Source organism: Marmota flaviventris, chromosome 19 (assembly GCF_047511675.1).
Source record: "Marmota flaviventris isolate mMarFla1 chromosome 19, mMarFla1.hap1, whole genome shotgun sequence".
Taxonomy (NCBI): Eukaryota; Metazoa; Chordata; class Mammalia; order Rodentia; family Sciuridae; genus Marmota; species Marmota flaviventris.
Window position 1 is genome coordinate 5,171,055 of NC_092516.1, and position 13,723 is coordinate 5,184,777.

A 13,723-nucleotide genomic window follows, 5' to 3' on the forward strand; every position below is an offset into this window, starting at 1 on the left:
AATGCTTCCTTAATGATCAGTGTTAAGGCAGATCTTATTTAGTATCTTCATAATATCAGAAGGTAAGATATCCAGATTGTCTGGTGGCAGCAAATTGCTTTGAGGAAAGAACTCAGGATTTGTCACCAGCCTAAAATGCATTCAGACCCTGGTCTCACCTACTCTGTGATCTGGGCAAGCTGATTTACCTTCCTAAGCCATTGTGTCTGGTGTGGTTTGGTAGATAGCAGGTGTTCAGCAACATCACGTCAGGATATAGATCTATTACAGGACAGAAAAAAAGATGGTAAGAAGAAGCAGACAAGTGGATGTAAGAAAAATGTGAGACACAGATTATGCTCCTGAGAGCAAGTGAGTATGTGTATATATATGTTTGAAAAGAAAGGAAGCTGAGTGGGCAGTTCCTAAAGAAGTTATCCAGGTATGCTTTTCTGACCAAAAAGGCTTTGAACATGAAATAATGTATTGCTCCACCTTTATGTAAAACTATAGTGTGCCTCCAGGAATACCATGTGCTGTTCAGTTTGTGCTTCCATGGGGATCTGATAGAACTAGTGAAGATCCAGACAAAGGGACCTAGCAGACAAAAGAGTAGGACTCTTCAATATGGGAAAGCAGAGACTGAAAAGAGCATGATCGGAACATTTGAACCAGTGGATGGCCTTTAGGAGTTGACACTGCACGTGGAGTATTGTGTGACTATGCTCAGGACAAATACAGAGAGTCACTTCAACGTAATACAGGTAGTATAAGTGGATTTTGAGGGATGAGAACTGATGTTTGAAGGACAAAGCTCTAAGTGGCTGTGGTAGAGGCTGGACTTTACCCTTAACACTTCATGTGGGAGGGGATGAGTGTGGCCTATCCTGCAGTAGGGGCTCCATTGATTCCTCCACCCTCACCCAGTTAAAGAGGGTCTGACCCCGTGGTATTCCTAAGAAATATAGTATTCAGTCAGAGATACTCAGTTTCAAAATTAACACACTACTTATGGGATAAAATATGTAACTAGAATTCTTCTGGCAAGGACTTTTGTTAAGAATAAAGTGATTAGCTCTGGGGCTGGGGTTGTGGCTCAGCGATAGAGTGCTTGCCTAGCACGCTTGCCTAGCATGTGCAAGGCCCTGGGTTTGATCCTCACACCACATAAAAATAAATAAAATAAAGGTATTGTGTCCAACTACAACTAAAAAATAAACATTTAAAAAAACATGGTTAGCCCCTTGCAACAAGATATAGGGTGATTCTAATACTTTTAGAATCCCGAATTTTCTTTCTCAACTATAACTTCTCACAAATTGTGTGGGCATCCCACTGTGAGGAAGAGAGAGCCAGACCTGCCTGATCAGATGTCACTGGTGAGGACAGAACTTACTAAGATGGCTGGGTTCACTTGCCAAGCCACATAGCCAAAACAATTGCCCGTGATCATTTAAAGAACCATTTTCATGTAAATACAAAGGGGAAAAATCACCTTATTATAGCATTGCTAGTTCCACCAGTGACCACAACCAAATATTAAGCATCAAATGTATGAGAGTCAACCTTGGACAGTTTGATGGGTGATGGTCACCCATCAAAGAAGAGATACCTCAGAATTTAAAAAGTTTCATCAGTGGCAGTGGATCGCACAACAGAGAGTGTGTTAGTTTAGTTTGCAGGTCCTTAGAAGTTACCAGAAACAAACCAATTCAAAAATACCATTGACAAATAGTAGGTACCTTGCAAACTACCTCAGAGTTCCCATAGCAATCTTCACTTCTGATCTTTATTGCTGCCCTTTTAGGAAATGAATGGATTTGTCTTGGTTCTTCTCCCCACCCTGCCTGATGAGGAAACTGAGAGGCCAGGGGGTTGCCGGTTTTAGTGATAAGATGTCCAGGATTCCAGCCTGAGGTGCTTTGTACATCAAGCCACATCTAAGGTGGGATAGGCCTGGCCGAGTGTGAGGTATCTGAGTCAATACTACAAGTAACTCTTCTAGAAACAGATATCTGAGTTAATGCTGAGAAGCCTAACAGTTGGAACCATGCAGGCATCCCTGTTCACCTGGAACCAACTAGCCTACTTTCCCTACATCTAGCACCATGTAACAGTTGGAGAGTTGAGGCAAGTGGATAGTGAGGGCCACTGTTCTAGATTCAGACAGCAGTGTCCCCATGCCAGGGCACAAATGCTCTTCTAGAGGGTGTCAGTTAGCTGCTGCTGTCCCAGCAGCAGCAGGAGCAGTTCCTGGCCTACTGGGGACTTCATGGATAAGCATGTGTCATATGATGGAATTTTAGAAACTGGCCCAAAAAGAAATTACCAGTCATTTATGAATGTAGGCAGTATAACCTAAAATTCTCATCCAGCATTTGGGAATGTTTTCAGGGTTCTGAAACAAGGTCTTATCTATATAAGTCTTTGTTAATGTCTTTAAGATTACATTTGCTTGAAGTTAACTGAGGAATTCCTCATTTTCTGTGCATATTTTCTGATGCCTGTATTTCTGGATAGTTTAGATTTGGACCTATAACACCACAGTAATCCCCAGTCTTTTAATTATTTTTTTAAAAAGACATAAAAGAAATTGCTTATTGAGTACTACTCACAAATCCATATGAAGAAGGGAACCCATATTCTTCTGACCCTGTCCTTGTAATTTCCTTTGGATTTTGTGCCCCATGTTCATTTTCTTTTTCTCGCTGTGTCCATGTCATCCCCCCACACCCCTCCACCCAGCTTCAAGATTTCAGTACGGGTCATTGTGTCAAGATGAAGGTTAAGTCACATGTGAGAATCTTTGAGATTCGTCATAGACTGACATCTCTAATACAACATCTAAGTACATGATTTTCATTTAAGGGAAGAGCAGATCAGAGTGTTTGAAAATGCTAGTTTTTATATTCGTTGGTAAGTTTTGAATGTGAAGGAACTTTTTAGGACACCAGTTTGAGTTGGCTGCTCTGGGATGCATTATGTGCAATTACATCAGCTAGGCAGGAGCTCCCCTCCAGAGCAAGTCTCCAAATCATAGGGAACATCTGGAGTTGGAATAGCCCAAGTTCTACACAGGATCCTTTAGTACAAATTTGATGGGTTTTGTTTGTTTTGTAGTGCTGGGGATTAAACCAGGGTCTCATGCATGCTAGGCAAACACTCTAGCACTGAACTACATCTCCAGCCCCTGACTTGTTTTTTATATATAATACAGATTTACGGTTCCAAAAAAAAAAAAAATTAAGCAGTAAACAAGAAGGCAGATCCAATCATCCCCATCCCTCAGCTGCCCAGATAGATAGCGTTTCCTGTGTCATGTCCCTCCAGAGAGATTGGTGAGGCATTGAGAAGTTGTGTGTATTCATTTTTTTCATCTTCACATGAGTGGTTGCAAGCTACACACATTGCTTTTCTTGCCTTTTCCCTTTAGATAGTTTAAGGGGCCTTCCTTTTCCTTCTCTGTAATGGCCTCTCAATTAATAGTTACTTTTTTTTTAGTTGCTTACTACCACAAGCAAAGTATAATTACTGCCTTCTACATAAAAGCAAATCCTCACACTTTAGACAACCTGGTAAGTTTGTTCTTTCTGATTTCCCAGCCCACAGTAAATTAGACTGAAAAGGTAAAGCTCTGCCCAGGCATTGGGAGGAGCATATGAGGAAAATCACAAGTTTCAGCTTATTACAAGGAAACAAACTGAATAGTCTTTTAAGTCTGGGAGTGTAGCTCAGTGGTAGAGCACGATAAGCATGAACCAAGCCCTTGGTTCTATGCCCAACACAGGGAGAAGGGGGGTGAGGAATCATTTAAAAACCAACAACAAAACAAATGCTAAAGCCTTACCAAGTGAGCCTTCCAGCACCTTTTAACCCATTGATAGGGGACCACCCCGCCACATGCCTGGAAGGCATCAATGATTATTTATTGATTGCCTCTGAATCAGAGGGGTGCTCTGCTGAAGTTCTAGCTGGAAAGCATATCCACTTTAAAAAGAGGGAGGTTTTGTGGTATAGCCTTTAGAGAAAAAGTCTACCAAAGTGATTTAAGCTGAGTTCACTTAAGAGGTAATCCTAGGAGCAGATGAGCTGGTGTTTGACTTTCTGATGCCCCAGGATGCCTCTCCAACAATAGGTCAATTTCCTAAGTTTATTAATGTTTCTTGCCTTTATCCTTTTAAAGTCTTTTTTGTAAGTCTTATTTGGACTGTTTAGAAAATTATTTTATAATTTCAAAGATGGTTGTAGAGAGGAAAATTTCATTGTAGTATCTCAAATTCCTATCTTGAGGATAAATGGAATTTTGAGTGCACTTGCTTCTGGCAAAAATCAGTAATCCATTTAAAATGCTTCAACAGAAAAAATGGGGGGGGTGTTGATTTATTGGTGCTTCCTCCATAGATGTCCTTGCCTTTGCATTTTCTCTGATTCAGAGATTGATGCAAGGCTGGGTAGGAGGTGGTGATGGCAGTAGCAGGAAGGAGTAGGTGGGATTAAAGCTCTTGGAGCCTGTTGTCCCAGCTCCACAAAAACCACCTTGTTGATCTTTTCCTGGAAACTTGTACAGGTCTCATCTACCCTGCAGCTCCTAGGAGGGTGATGTGGGTCCTGAATGCCATGGCTCTTAAACTTCATCCTGATACCACACAGTTAATATAGCAGCTTAACTGACTTTGCATCTGATTGCTCCAGCCTGTCCTTACAGTCAACTGTAAATGCAGGGAGAGGCAGGGGAGTCAGTTCAAAAAATAAGGGGTAAGATCTCCTTTCTTCTCCCTGGGATTGGACTCATTGACTTTCTTGTGTCAAATTGCAGACTTTAAGCTGAGTTAGTCCCTGGGAAGCATCTGTTCTATGAGGCCAGAGCTCTGTGTCCCTGTGAATTGTTTGGATTAGCTATAGAGGAATTGTCTCACTCTCATTTGGTGACTTGCATTTGCAGGCTGGCAGCCCAGGGCTGTCATGTCGTTCTGACCCACCATCATGGCTTTTACACAACACCCAAAGTACAAGTGGCTATTGTGGGTTGTAGCATTATTTCTGTATACAGAAGTTTGCACTTTCAATATTAGTGCATATCCTCCAGCCTTCTCTAAGGAAAGAACGTTTGAGTAGTGAGATAGCCCAGTTTCTACATCCTTAGCCTGACCCATTTTTTTCTGAAGGTTACACTATGACACTGATGAGTATTGCAAGATAAAACATATGTTAATTAACTGATACGTTGCCAAGCCTATAAATTCTCTTTTATATTTGAATTTTCTAAGCCAAATGTCATTCAGGGAAACCACAGAAAGCCAGTTGTTGCAAACTCGCTCAGGTTAGTGTGGTAGGCCAGGTATTCCAGAATTGATGACTCGCTACTTTTTTCAGTTTGAATGTTACATGTTAATGTTAGAAATTAAAAATTAGATATCAGAGGAGTGCATTCTACCTTGACTTTCAAGAACAATCTCATTAGTAAAGGCCTCCTTTTGTAACTGCTGCCCTCATCCCAAACCATGTTTTGTGTGGTTTAGTAGCCATGGATACCATCATTTATGATCAAATATAGGCTCAGCAACTGCAAATATCTGTAAGAGCCACCAACTTTAGAAGGTGCTGGATTTCTTTATCTCTGACCACATCCCTGACTCTTGGTTGATGGGCAGAACATAAATCTGGCTCAAGTTGTTGACAGGCAGCAAGTGTTTTCTTACACACTTACACTGCCATGGTTTATGATGCTTCCAGGGACTCTGATTACCAGGGATGCATGTGTGGCTTTTGTGCTGAACAGTGAGACCATCTCCAACTTTCTCTTGTTCTGAGCAAGTGGCTGGGTATGTGTGGTTGAATGTTGAAGCTAGTAAATGAGAATAGAAACAATAGTGTATAACATACAATTTCATGTGAGGTATGTTCTGATTTGTTATAGTGGCTGCTGTGGTGGTTTTCGTTTACTTATTTCAAGAAAATATACTATAGCCTCAAAAGTTTGGGATGGTTGAGTACATGTTTTTTAAAAATGTCAAGCCTTTTTGAAATTCCAGTTAAACCAAATGGATGTTTGCATTCTGCTCTAGTGAGATCTTTGGTAGTTTTCAGCATTCACAGTATGGATCACATACCCTTTCTCTGTTTTCTGCTAGTGCCTGGATCAAAGTGGAACAGCTAAAGCCATATCATGCTCATAAAGAGGAAATGATAAAGATCAACAAGGGTAAACGATTCCAGCAAGCTGTGGATGCTGTTGAAGAGTTCCTCAGGAGAGCCAAAGGGAAAGACCAGGTGAGAGAAATTCCAATTTTCCCTTTTACACTAGGCCTGTTATTTTGCATAGTTACTAGAAGATTAAATGTCACCCAGTCCCACAACTCTATTCAGAGATGCCTGGAGAAGGCAATACTTCAGTTTTAAGGTATTAGCCTTTGGCTCATCAGCTTGCAACTCCGTGCCTGTGGCTCACCTTCCAGAGTAGCTTGTTGTTGGGGAAGTTTTGTGGACCAAGAGGAATAGCTTAGCTTTCAAGTGCAGCACAGAGCATAGGGGCATAGCCTCTGGATATGTACCCTTGAGTTTAAACCCCACCTCCTAGCTTTGGCACTGTGGACAAGTGACTCAGTTCTTTTTTTTTTTTTTTTTTTTCAATCTACTTCCCCCAATGTAAGTGGGGGTGACCAAGGAACCTGTGTCATAGGGTGGCTGTGAGGATGATTCACAGAAGTGCCTGTAGCAGTGCGTGGCACCTGTTGGTGGCAGCAGCAGCTGTTGTGTGGCTATCATTATTATTATTAAACTTTCAGACATCATCCCACACCTCTGCTGATGACAAGAGTCGGCGTAATTCCAGTGAGGAGAGGAGTAGGCCAAACTCAGGTGACGAGAAGCGCAAACTTAGCCTGTCTGAAGGGAAGGTGAAGAAGAACGTGGGAGAAGGAAAGAAGAGGGTGTCTTCAGGCTCTGCAGAGAGAGGCTCCAAACCCCCTCTGAAAAGAGCCCAAGAGCAAAGTCCCCGGAAACGGGGTCGGCCCCCAAAGGATGAGAAGGTTTGTCTTACCACCGTAGCTTCTGGATTTAGTGACCTCCTTGTGTGTAAGGTAGAGCTGGACCATGCAGCATGCTTCTGCTCACCAGTGGTGTGGAGTCCTGTCCTGAGTGCTGCCTTGAAGAAGCCCGCAGCCCAGATGAGAGATGGACGAACAGGCCTGAGTCCACCTGAGCCAGTGTACACAGGCTGGCTGGGAAGGGCTAGTGACAAAGGGAGAAGATGCCCCAGAGGTGATGGCGTGGATGTCTTGGTACAGTGGAGGACAGTTAGGCAAGCAGAGATGGGGGCAAGTGTTCAGTAGATTGTGGAGGGCCTGTGGTCTTCTTAAGCAGGGGACCCCGTGCAGCTAAGTGAAGGTGGCAGTGTGCGCCACGCATTACAGGTTCGAAGCCAGGTACACATTCGTGAGGGGCAATAGTAAGTCTTAAAAAAGAGTATGCTCAAGGTTCAATGGAGGAAGCCTCCCTACAATTTGGCAACCAGTTGTATAAAGGATGAATGTGAAAAGGGAGAAGAAGGTAATTGTCAGCTTCTCTTCTGAGAAAATAGTGATAAGATCCTTACACACAGAGGAGTCAGGAGATGGAGCTGGCCCTCCAGGAAAGAAAAGAGGGCAGTTCCATGTGGGATTGGGGTTTTTGATTTGTTTATTGTTATGCTAGGTATTGAACCCAGGACCTCACACAGGCTAGGCAAGTGCTGTACCACTGAGCCATACCCCAGCCCCTAGTTCTATTCTGAATGGAATGAATTTGAGGTGCAGTCTAGATAGGACTAGACATGTAGGCTTGGGAGGCAGCCCTGGAGGAAGGATGATTGACTTCATGAGACTGGATGAGCTCGCCTTGGGAAAGTGAGAAAGAAAGGCATAGGCTGCTCTGCAGAGAGAAGATGTGGTCTGCGATGGTAGCATCTGAGGCACCAGCAGGGTAAAATCAGTGGGAATGTTGTGTCTTTCTCATTCTCGCTGACAAAACGTAGATCCAGTCTCTGAAGCCCAGGGAGAATATCTAGATGAAGGATTCTCTCACACAGGAGAACTGTCAGCAGTGGGATAGAAGAAACAGACCCCAAATGACCAGCAGGAACAGTGGGTGACCAGACCACTAGACATCAGAGCGTGGTTGGCAGATTCAAACACCAGTAAGGCCAGGCAGGCAGCGAGAGCAAGAGAAGCTGCCTGATTGGAAGAAGAAATGTTCGAAATGCAGGGAGAGCAAGTTGGGAGGCTGAGGCAGAAGGATCACAATTCCAGGCCAGAGTCAGCAACTTAGCAAAGCCCTAAGCAACATTAGGGAGACCCTGTTTCAAAATAAAAAGTAAAAGGGGCTGGGAATATAGGTCTGTGGTAGAGCTCTTGCCTAGCATGTGTGAAGCACTGTGTTCGATCCTGAGCACCATATAAAAATAAATTAAAAATAAACGTATTTAAAACAAAAAACAGCACTTTTTGGGTCCAAAGGAGCATCTCTGTGGCTGCCACTGTGTATGTAGTCTCTGTTTAGAGACAGTCTGTCTCACTGTTAAATGGCCTAAAACAATAGGAAAGCCCTTTCCCCAGTGACCATGAGCCAGGAGGTGGAGAAAACTGCCAATTGCAGTATGCAGGACACTTCAAGGGAGTGTGATCTAATCACAGTAGGTGTCATGTGGCTTTTGAGTTGTCTTCCCAGGGATCCAGAAGGAATCTGGGCTGTCAGGTTTTATCCTGTTTTTCACATTCCATATTGTTCTAAAGCAAGTATCTCATCAACTCCTATGTCACCATGGAGAGAATTGGCTTCTTTTTGTATAAGGGTATGTATAGCGAGAGATTAGGACTAAGGCCCTGAGATGAATTGTGGCCCTGTGACTTCCTATAGCTGCATGACCTTGGCCAGTTCCTTTGCCTCAGTTTCCTCATCTGGTCATTATTGTGAGAATTCAGTGAGTCAGTGGCCGAGCCCTAAGCAGTATATGGCTTACTGGGCATCTGACCATGGCTTTGCGTTGGTATTTCAAAGGTGGGAGATGGTTGTGCGCTGAGAGCTTGGTGGTGGCTTTAGTGCAGCCAGAGGCCCCTGCCCAGGCCGCCTTCTAAAGGCTTTCCCCAGGCCTCCAGTACAAAGGCATTTCTCTCAGGACTGAGTTGGTCATCTGGAGGGTAATAACATTTAGTCATATTTCAGTCCAGGGGCTCTCCCTGCTGTTGACCCTTTTCAGTGTCCTTTCTGCATAGCCTTTGTGCTTGGCCTAGCCTGTGGTGCAAGGATGTGTTCTGAGGACGGGGTGAATGTGGGGAGAGGCACAGGTCAGACAGCAGTCTCAGCTCAGCATCTTCAGACGCACAGGGGAGCTGTGCCAGGGCACTGGTATTTTGATGCATTCTTCCAACCTGATCTATTCAGTAGCCTCAAAAGAGTGTGTGTATTTTGCCATAGTAGTTGTCTTTTGACTGGCAAGCTCCTCTCAGAAATAGAGCAGAGCACAGGCTGATAGCTGGGCAGAAACACAGGTGAATCATTCCAGGCATCATCTCCTGCCCCATAGGTAATAGTTCAAAAGGTTGACCTGGATCTGGGAGATTACATGCCGGCAGGCCAGGCTGGATGTGGGCAATGTCTAGACTTCTGTTGGTTGGTGAGTGTGCTGGGCAGTGTGCTCCCATGCTCTTGCTAGGGTCCTTCTTTCCTAGTCCTAAGCTGAGAGCAACAGCTCTGGGCACCAACCAGCACAACAGAAGTAGTGTGGCCAAGCCTGTGGCTCTCCTAATATTTCAAACTCATACAAAGACCAACAATTTGGGAATTGTACTTCATGCTGGACCCAGAGCTATGTTCATCTTGCTCCCATACCATCTTCCCTAGAGTTGCACGGTCCTTAGCCATGTGTGACCATTTGAAGGGTTCTCTCACAGGAGAACTGTCAGCATGTAAATTATACAGAGTATGATTTAAAATTCAGTTTCTTGGTTACTCCTCAGTTGTGCTAGGCTGGTGTCAGGTACGCCATATGACACATGATTAGAGGCTTCTGTGTCAAAAAGCACAGATATCCAGCATGGCCTTCGTTGCAGAAAATTCTTCTGGCCAGCACTGCCCTGGGTCTTTTATTTCTCCTCAAAGCCTCATTATTCACCAAATGTGTATTGAGCAGCTCCCCCACGAGCCAGCCGTCTGGAAGGAAAGCAGTGTGACACAGACGAGGCCCCTCACTTCTTCAATAAGTATTGAATCTCAACTATGTGCCAGACTTGGTTTCTGGCATAGGGTAGAGAATGAACAAAACTGGCAAACTTCTTGCTTTTCTAGAATATACTTTTAATAGCACAAGCCCTACAGCCAATTTCCTGAGTTTAAATTTGATCTACTGCACTAATGGCTAGCTCAGTGACCTTAGCCAAGGCTATTTAAACTCTCCACATCTCCATTTTCTCTTCCATAAAATGAAGGTGATAGCAGTTCTCTGTCATGAGGTGACAGGGGTTATGTGAGACCATGCATATAGCACATAGGAAGCCCTATGGAAGCATGCTGTTATTAGGGTCAGAATTGACATTCCAGTGGGGGAAATACAGGTAGGTCAGGTAAAGCCTTTCTGATCAGGGACATTTCAGCAGAGACGTAGCCTGTGAACCAAGCAGACATCTGTTGGAAAATATTCCCAGCAGTGCAAAGGCACTGAGGCAGGTGCATACTTGATACGTTTGGGGAAGGGGTATAGCCAGTGGAGTGCTGGTGGGTGAGCAACTGTTGAGGGAGAGAAAAGAATTGGGACTCAAGGTTAGAGATTATCCTGTGGCTGGTATTACAGACCACATAGAACCCTCCCTATAGGTTGCCATAAGAAAGTGTAGGCTGTGCTGTGTGAGGTGGGAAGCTGGTATTCAGCAGAGAAGTGCCGTGGACTGACTCAATTTTAAAAAAGATTGTCCGGCTGCTGTGCAGTTTTAGACTGTGGAGACTCAGAATGGAAGCAGGGAAATTTGTCTTGTAACCAGTCAAGTAACTGGTGGTGATGGCCAGAGTTTGGGAGTTATCAGTGAGGATGGTGAGGGGCCGGGTAGATAGCCAGCTATAAAGCAGCAGTCGTTGCTGGTGGGTCAAAGAGGGAAGAACCAAGAAGGACTGCCAGAGGCCTTGGCCTGGTGGATCAGTGGAAAAAGAAGTGTGGGCCAGGGAGCTGGAGAGTTCCTGGGGCACATCCAGATTCACATTGGCACCCAGATGGACACGTCAGGAGAGCACAGGGGTGGAAAGGGAGGAGGTACGAGGTAACACTGAGCAGGAGGGAGAGGCTGAATGGGCTGTAAAGCTGAAACAGTGACCTTTTGCCCAGGAGGAATGGGCACCAGGCAGTGTAGAAGAGGAGTAGCTCCAGGGTGACTACCCTGGGTGTGTTCTAGTTCCACCATGTCGCAGCTATAAAGTTTGGACAGTCTGCCTCACCTGCAGCTTTTTTTTTTTTTTTTAAGATATGGGGGTTCCTTCTGAAGTCACTACTGTTTCTTAATGGTCATTTAATATTCATTATTGCTATAAGGAACTTTTCCTATGACTTTGCTGACAACACTGCAGGCCATATCAGGCTTTCTGATTACCTCCTTCCTTGTGAAATGTAGGCACAAGAACACATTTTATCATTTCAGGAGTGGAGAAGAAAGGCTCACTTTGTGTCTGCCAGAAAAGCATGCTGTGTTTCTCCAGAGGAACAGTCTTCAGAATCTTGCCTGGGGATGGGCTTAAACTTAAATGTAGACCATGGGCTTGCCAGGGCTTAGCTCAGGGCTGAATGTGACCAAAAGGAAGCAAAGTGTCCTGATGCTCTGTCTTTCCTCTATAGGACCTCACCATCCCTGAGTCTAGTACCGTGAAGGGAATGATGGCTGGACCGATGGCCGCGTTTAAATGGCAGCCGACTGCAAGCGAGGTAAAGAGCTCTCCTGTGTCCCATTGCCATGTCAGCAGGTTTCCTGGCACTACTGAGATTCTCTTTCCTCCTCCCCCCCCCCCTTTTTTTTAATTGTTGTTGTTGTCTTTGTTTAATGGCAAAACAGTAGAGAAGTCCATTAGGTAAAAAGGAAAACCCTGACCTTTGGTGTGTGCATTACATTTGAAGTAACTGATTCTGAGCATTGGTCTGCTCCCTCCGCCACCAAAGGGGGATCATTCCGCACATTTTTTTTTTTTTTTTTACTTTATATTTTATAAACATCCTCTCATTGTCCATAAATACAACTCTTGATTCAAGTTTAATAGCCTGTGATTTTATGACTGGTATTGCTCCACCTGCTGCTGGGACTCTTGTGAGCAGCTGTGGAGGTCTGTATTTGTAGCTACTCTGTTCCTGTGTCAGAATCTACACATGGGAAGATGAACCCTCAAGGGTCTGGCCTCAGACACAGGAAGGCCAAACTCCCAAACTGGAAGAGTCCTAGGAATCACTGAGGCCTAGCCTACTGGGTTATCTGAGTGCCTCATGAATATTGAACACTGAAATACTAATGTGCTTGTTTAATATTTTCCCACAGTGTTACTGGAATAATTTATATACCAACCTGGCAAAAACAGATGTCCTTCTCCACTTGAAGCTAGTTTTCCCCTGGGTAGGACGGTAGTCTTTTCTTTATAACAGGCTTAGGTCAAAAGTGGGAAGAATTTCTAGATAGCTGTGAAAGGGACTAGATCAGAGGCACTGCAGCTGAATAGAGTCCAGGTCCAGGTAGGAGGAAGTACCCTTTGGTGGAAGGTAGCTTGCTTAAAATTGATTGTCTTCTGGTTTCAGCCTGTCAAAGATGCAGATCCTCATTTCCATCATTTCCTGCTCAGCCAGACAGAGAAGGTGAGTGGCCATGTGAGGTGCCCAGCCCTTCTTTGGGGGCCATCCTCCTGGGGAATACACTCAACTGGGACCTCTTGACCAGTGTGAAATTTAGGCTCTGGCCTAACCCAGAGCAACTGGCAAAAAATCACAATGTAGGTCCATGAGGAAGTCATGTGATGCTGAGATTAAAAATAAACCAGAATAGGACTGGGCTGGGGCTCAGTGGTAGAGCACTTGCCCAGCAAATATGAGGGCCCTGGGTTTGATCCTCAGCACCACATAAATAAATAAAATAAGGGTATTGTGTCTAGCTACAACTAAAAAAAAAAAAAAAAAATGTTTTAAAGAGTAAAAAATAAACCATAATAAAGCTTTTCAAACTTGGCCAGCTGTATGGTAGAGATATTCAGAGTCACCTTTAGAGGCCAGGGAGAAGCCAAGTATTGCAAGCTGTCCACCTCTGTGCAGCAGCCTGTGTTGCCTGGGAGACAGTCCTCTGGTCTTTCCCACATTCTGCAAAGCCATGGATTAGGCTGGTCCTTGCTAGGATGATAGTGTATAGATTTTTAGTTGGACAGGTATGAGTTCCAAGCACAGTCACACTGACCAGCTCAGTAAGTCTGGGCACAAGACTACACGATCTCTGATTCTCAGTTTACTAACAAGATACAGAACCTGGTAGAGTTGCACAGAGGATTGAACAAGGTAACGTGTGTTAACTGTCTAGCATCTCATTTGGAGCTCAGTAAAATTATATAACAAACAAGCAGGGTGGTGGTGCACATTTGTAATCCCAGCCACTCAGTAGGCTAAGGCCAGAGGATTGCAAGTTCCAGGCCAGGCTTGGCAATTCAGCAAGACCCTATTCCTAAAAAATAAAAAGGACTGGGGATGTAGCTCAGTGGTAGAGTG

The 13,723-nt window shown here is 44.4% G+C and overlaps 1 protein-coding gene across 5 annotated transcripts in view; it reads left to right on the forward strand.

Annotated features, from left to right (window-relative positions):
- Glyr1 (glyoxylate reductase 1 homolog) overlaps nt 1-13,723 on the forward strand; it is a 32,567-nt gene that overhangs the window by 4,474 nt on the left and 14,370 nt on the right. For 3 of the 5 annotated variants that reach the window (XM_027940898.3, XM_027940897.2, XM_034636505.2), the window contains exons 4-7: nt 6,111-6,249; nt 6,765-7,007; nt 11,831-11,917; nt 12,773-12,829. In XM_027940898.3, coding sequence (XP_027796699.2) covers nt 6,111-6,249; nt 6,765-7,007; nt 11,831-11,917; nt 12,773-12,829 — 526 coding nt within the window. The remainder of the gene's footprint in view (nt 1-6,110; nt 6,250-6,764; nt 7,008-11,830; nt 11,918-12,772; nt 12,830-13,723) is intronic. The other 2 variants (XM_034636506.2, XM_034636507.2) reach the window with 1 other exon arrangement.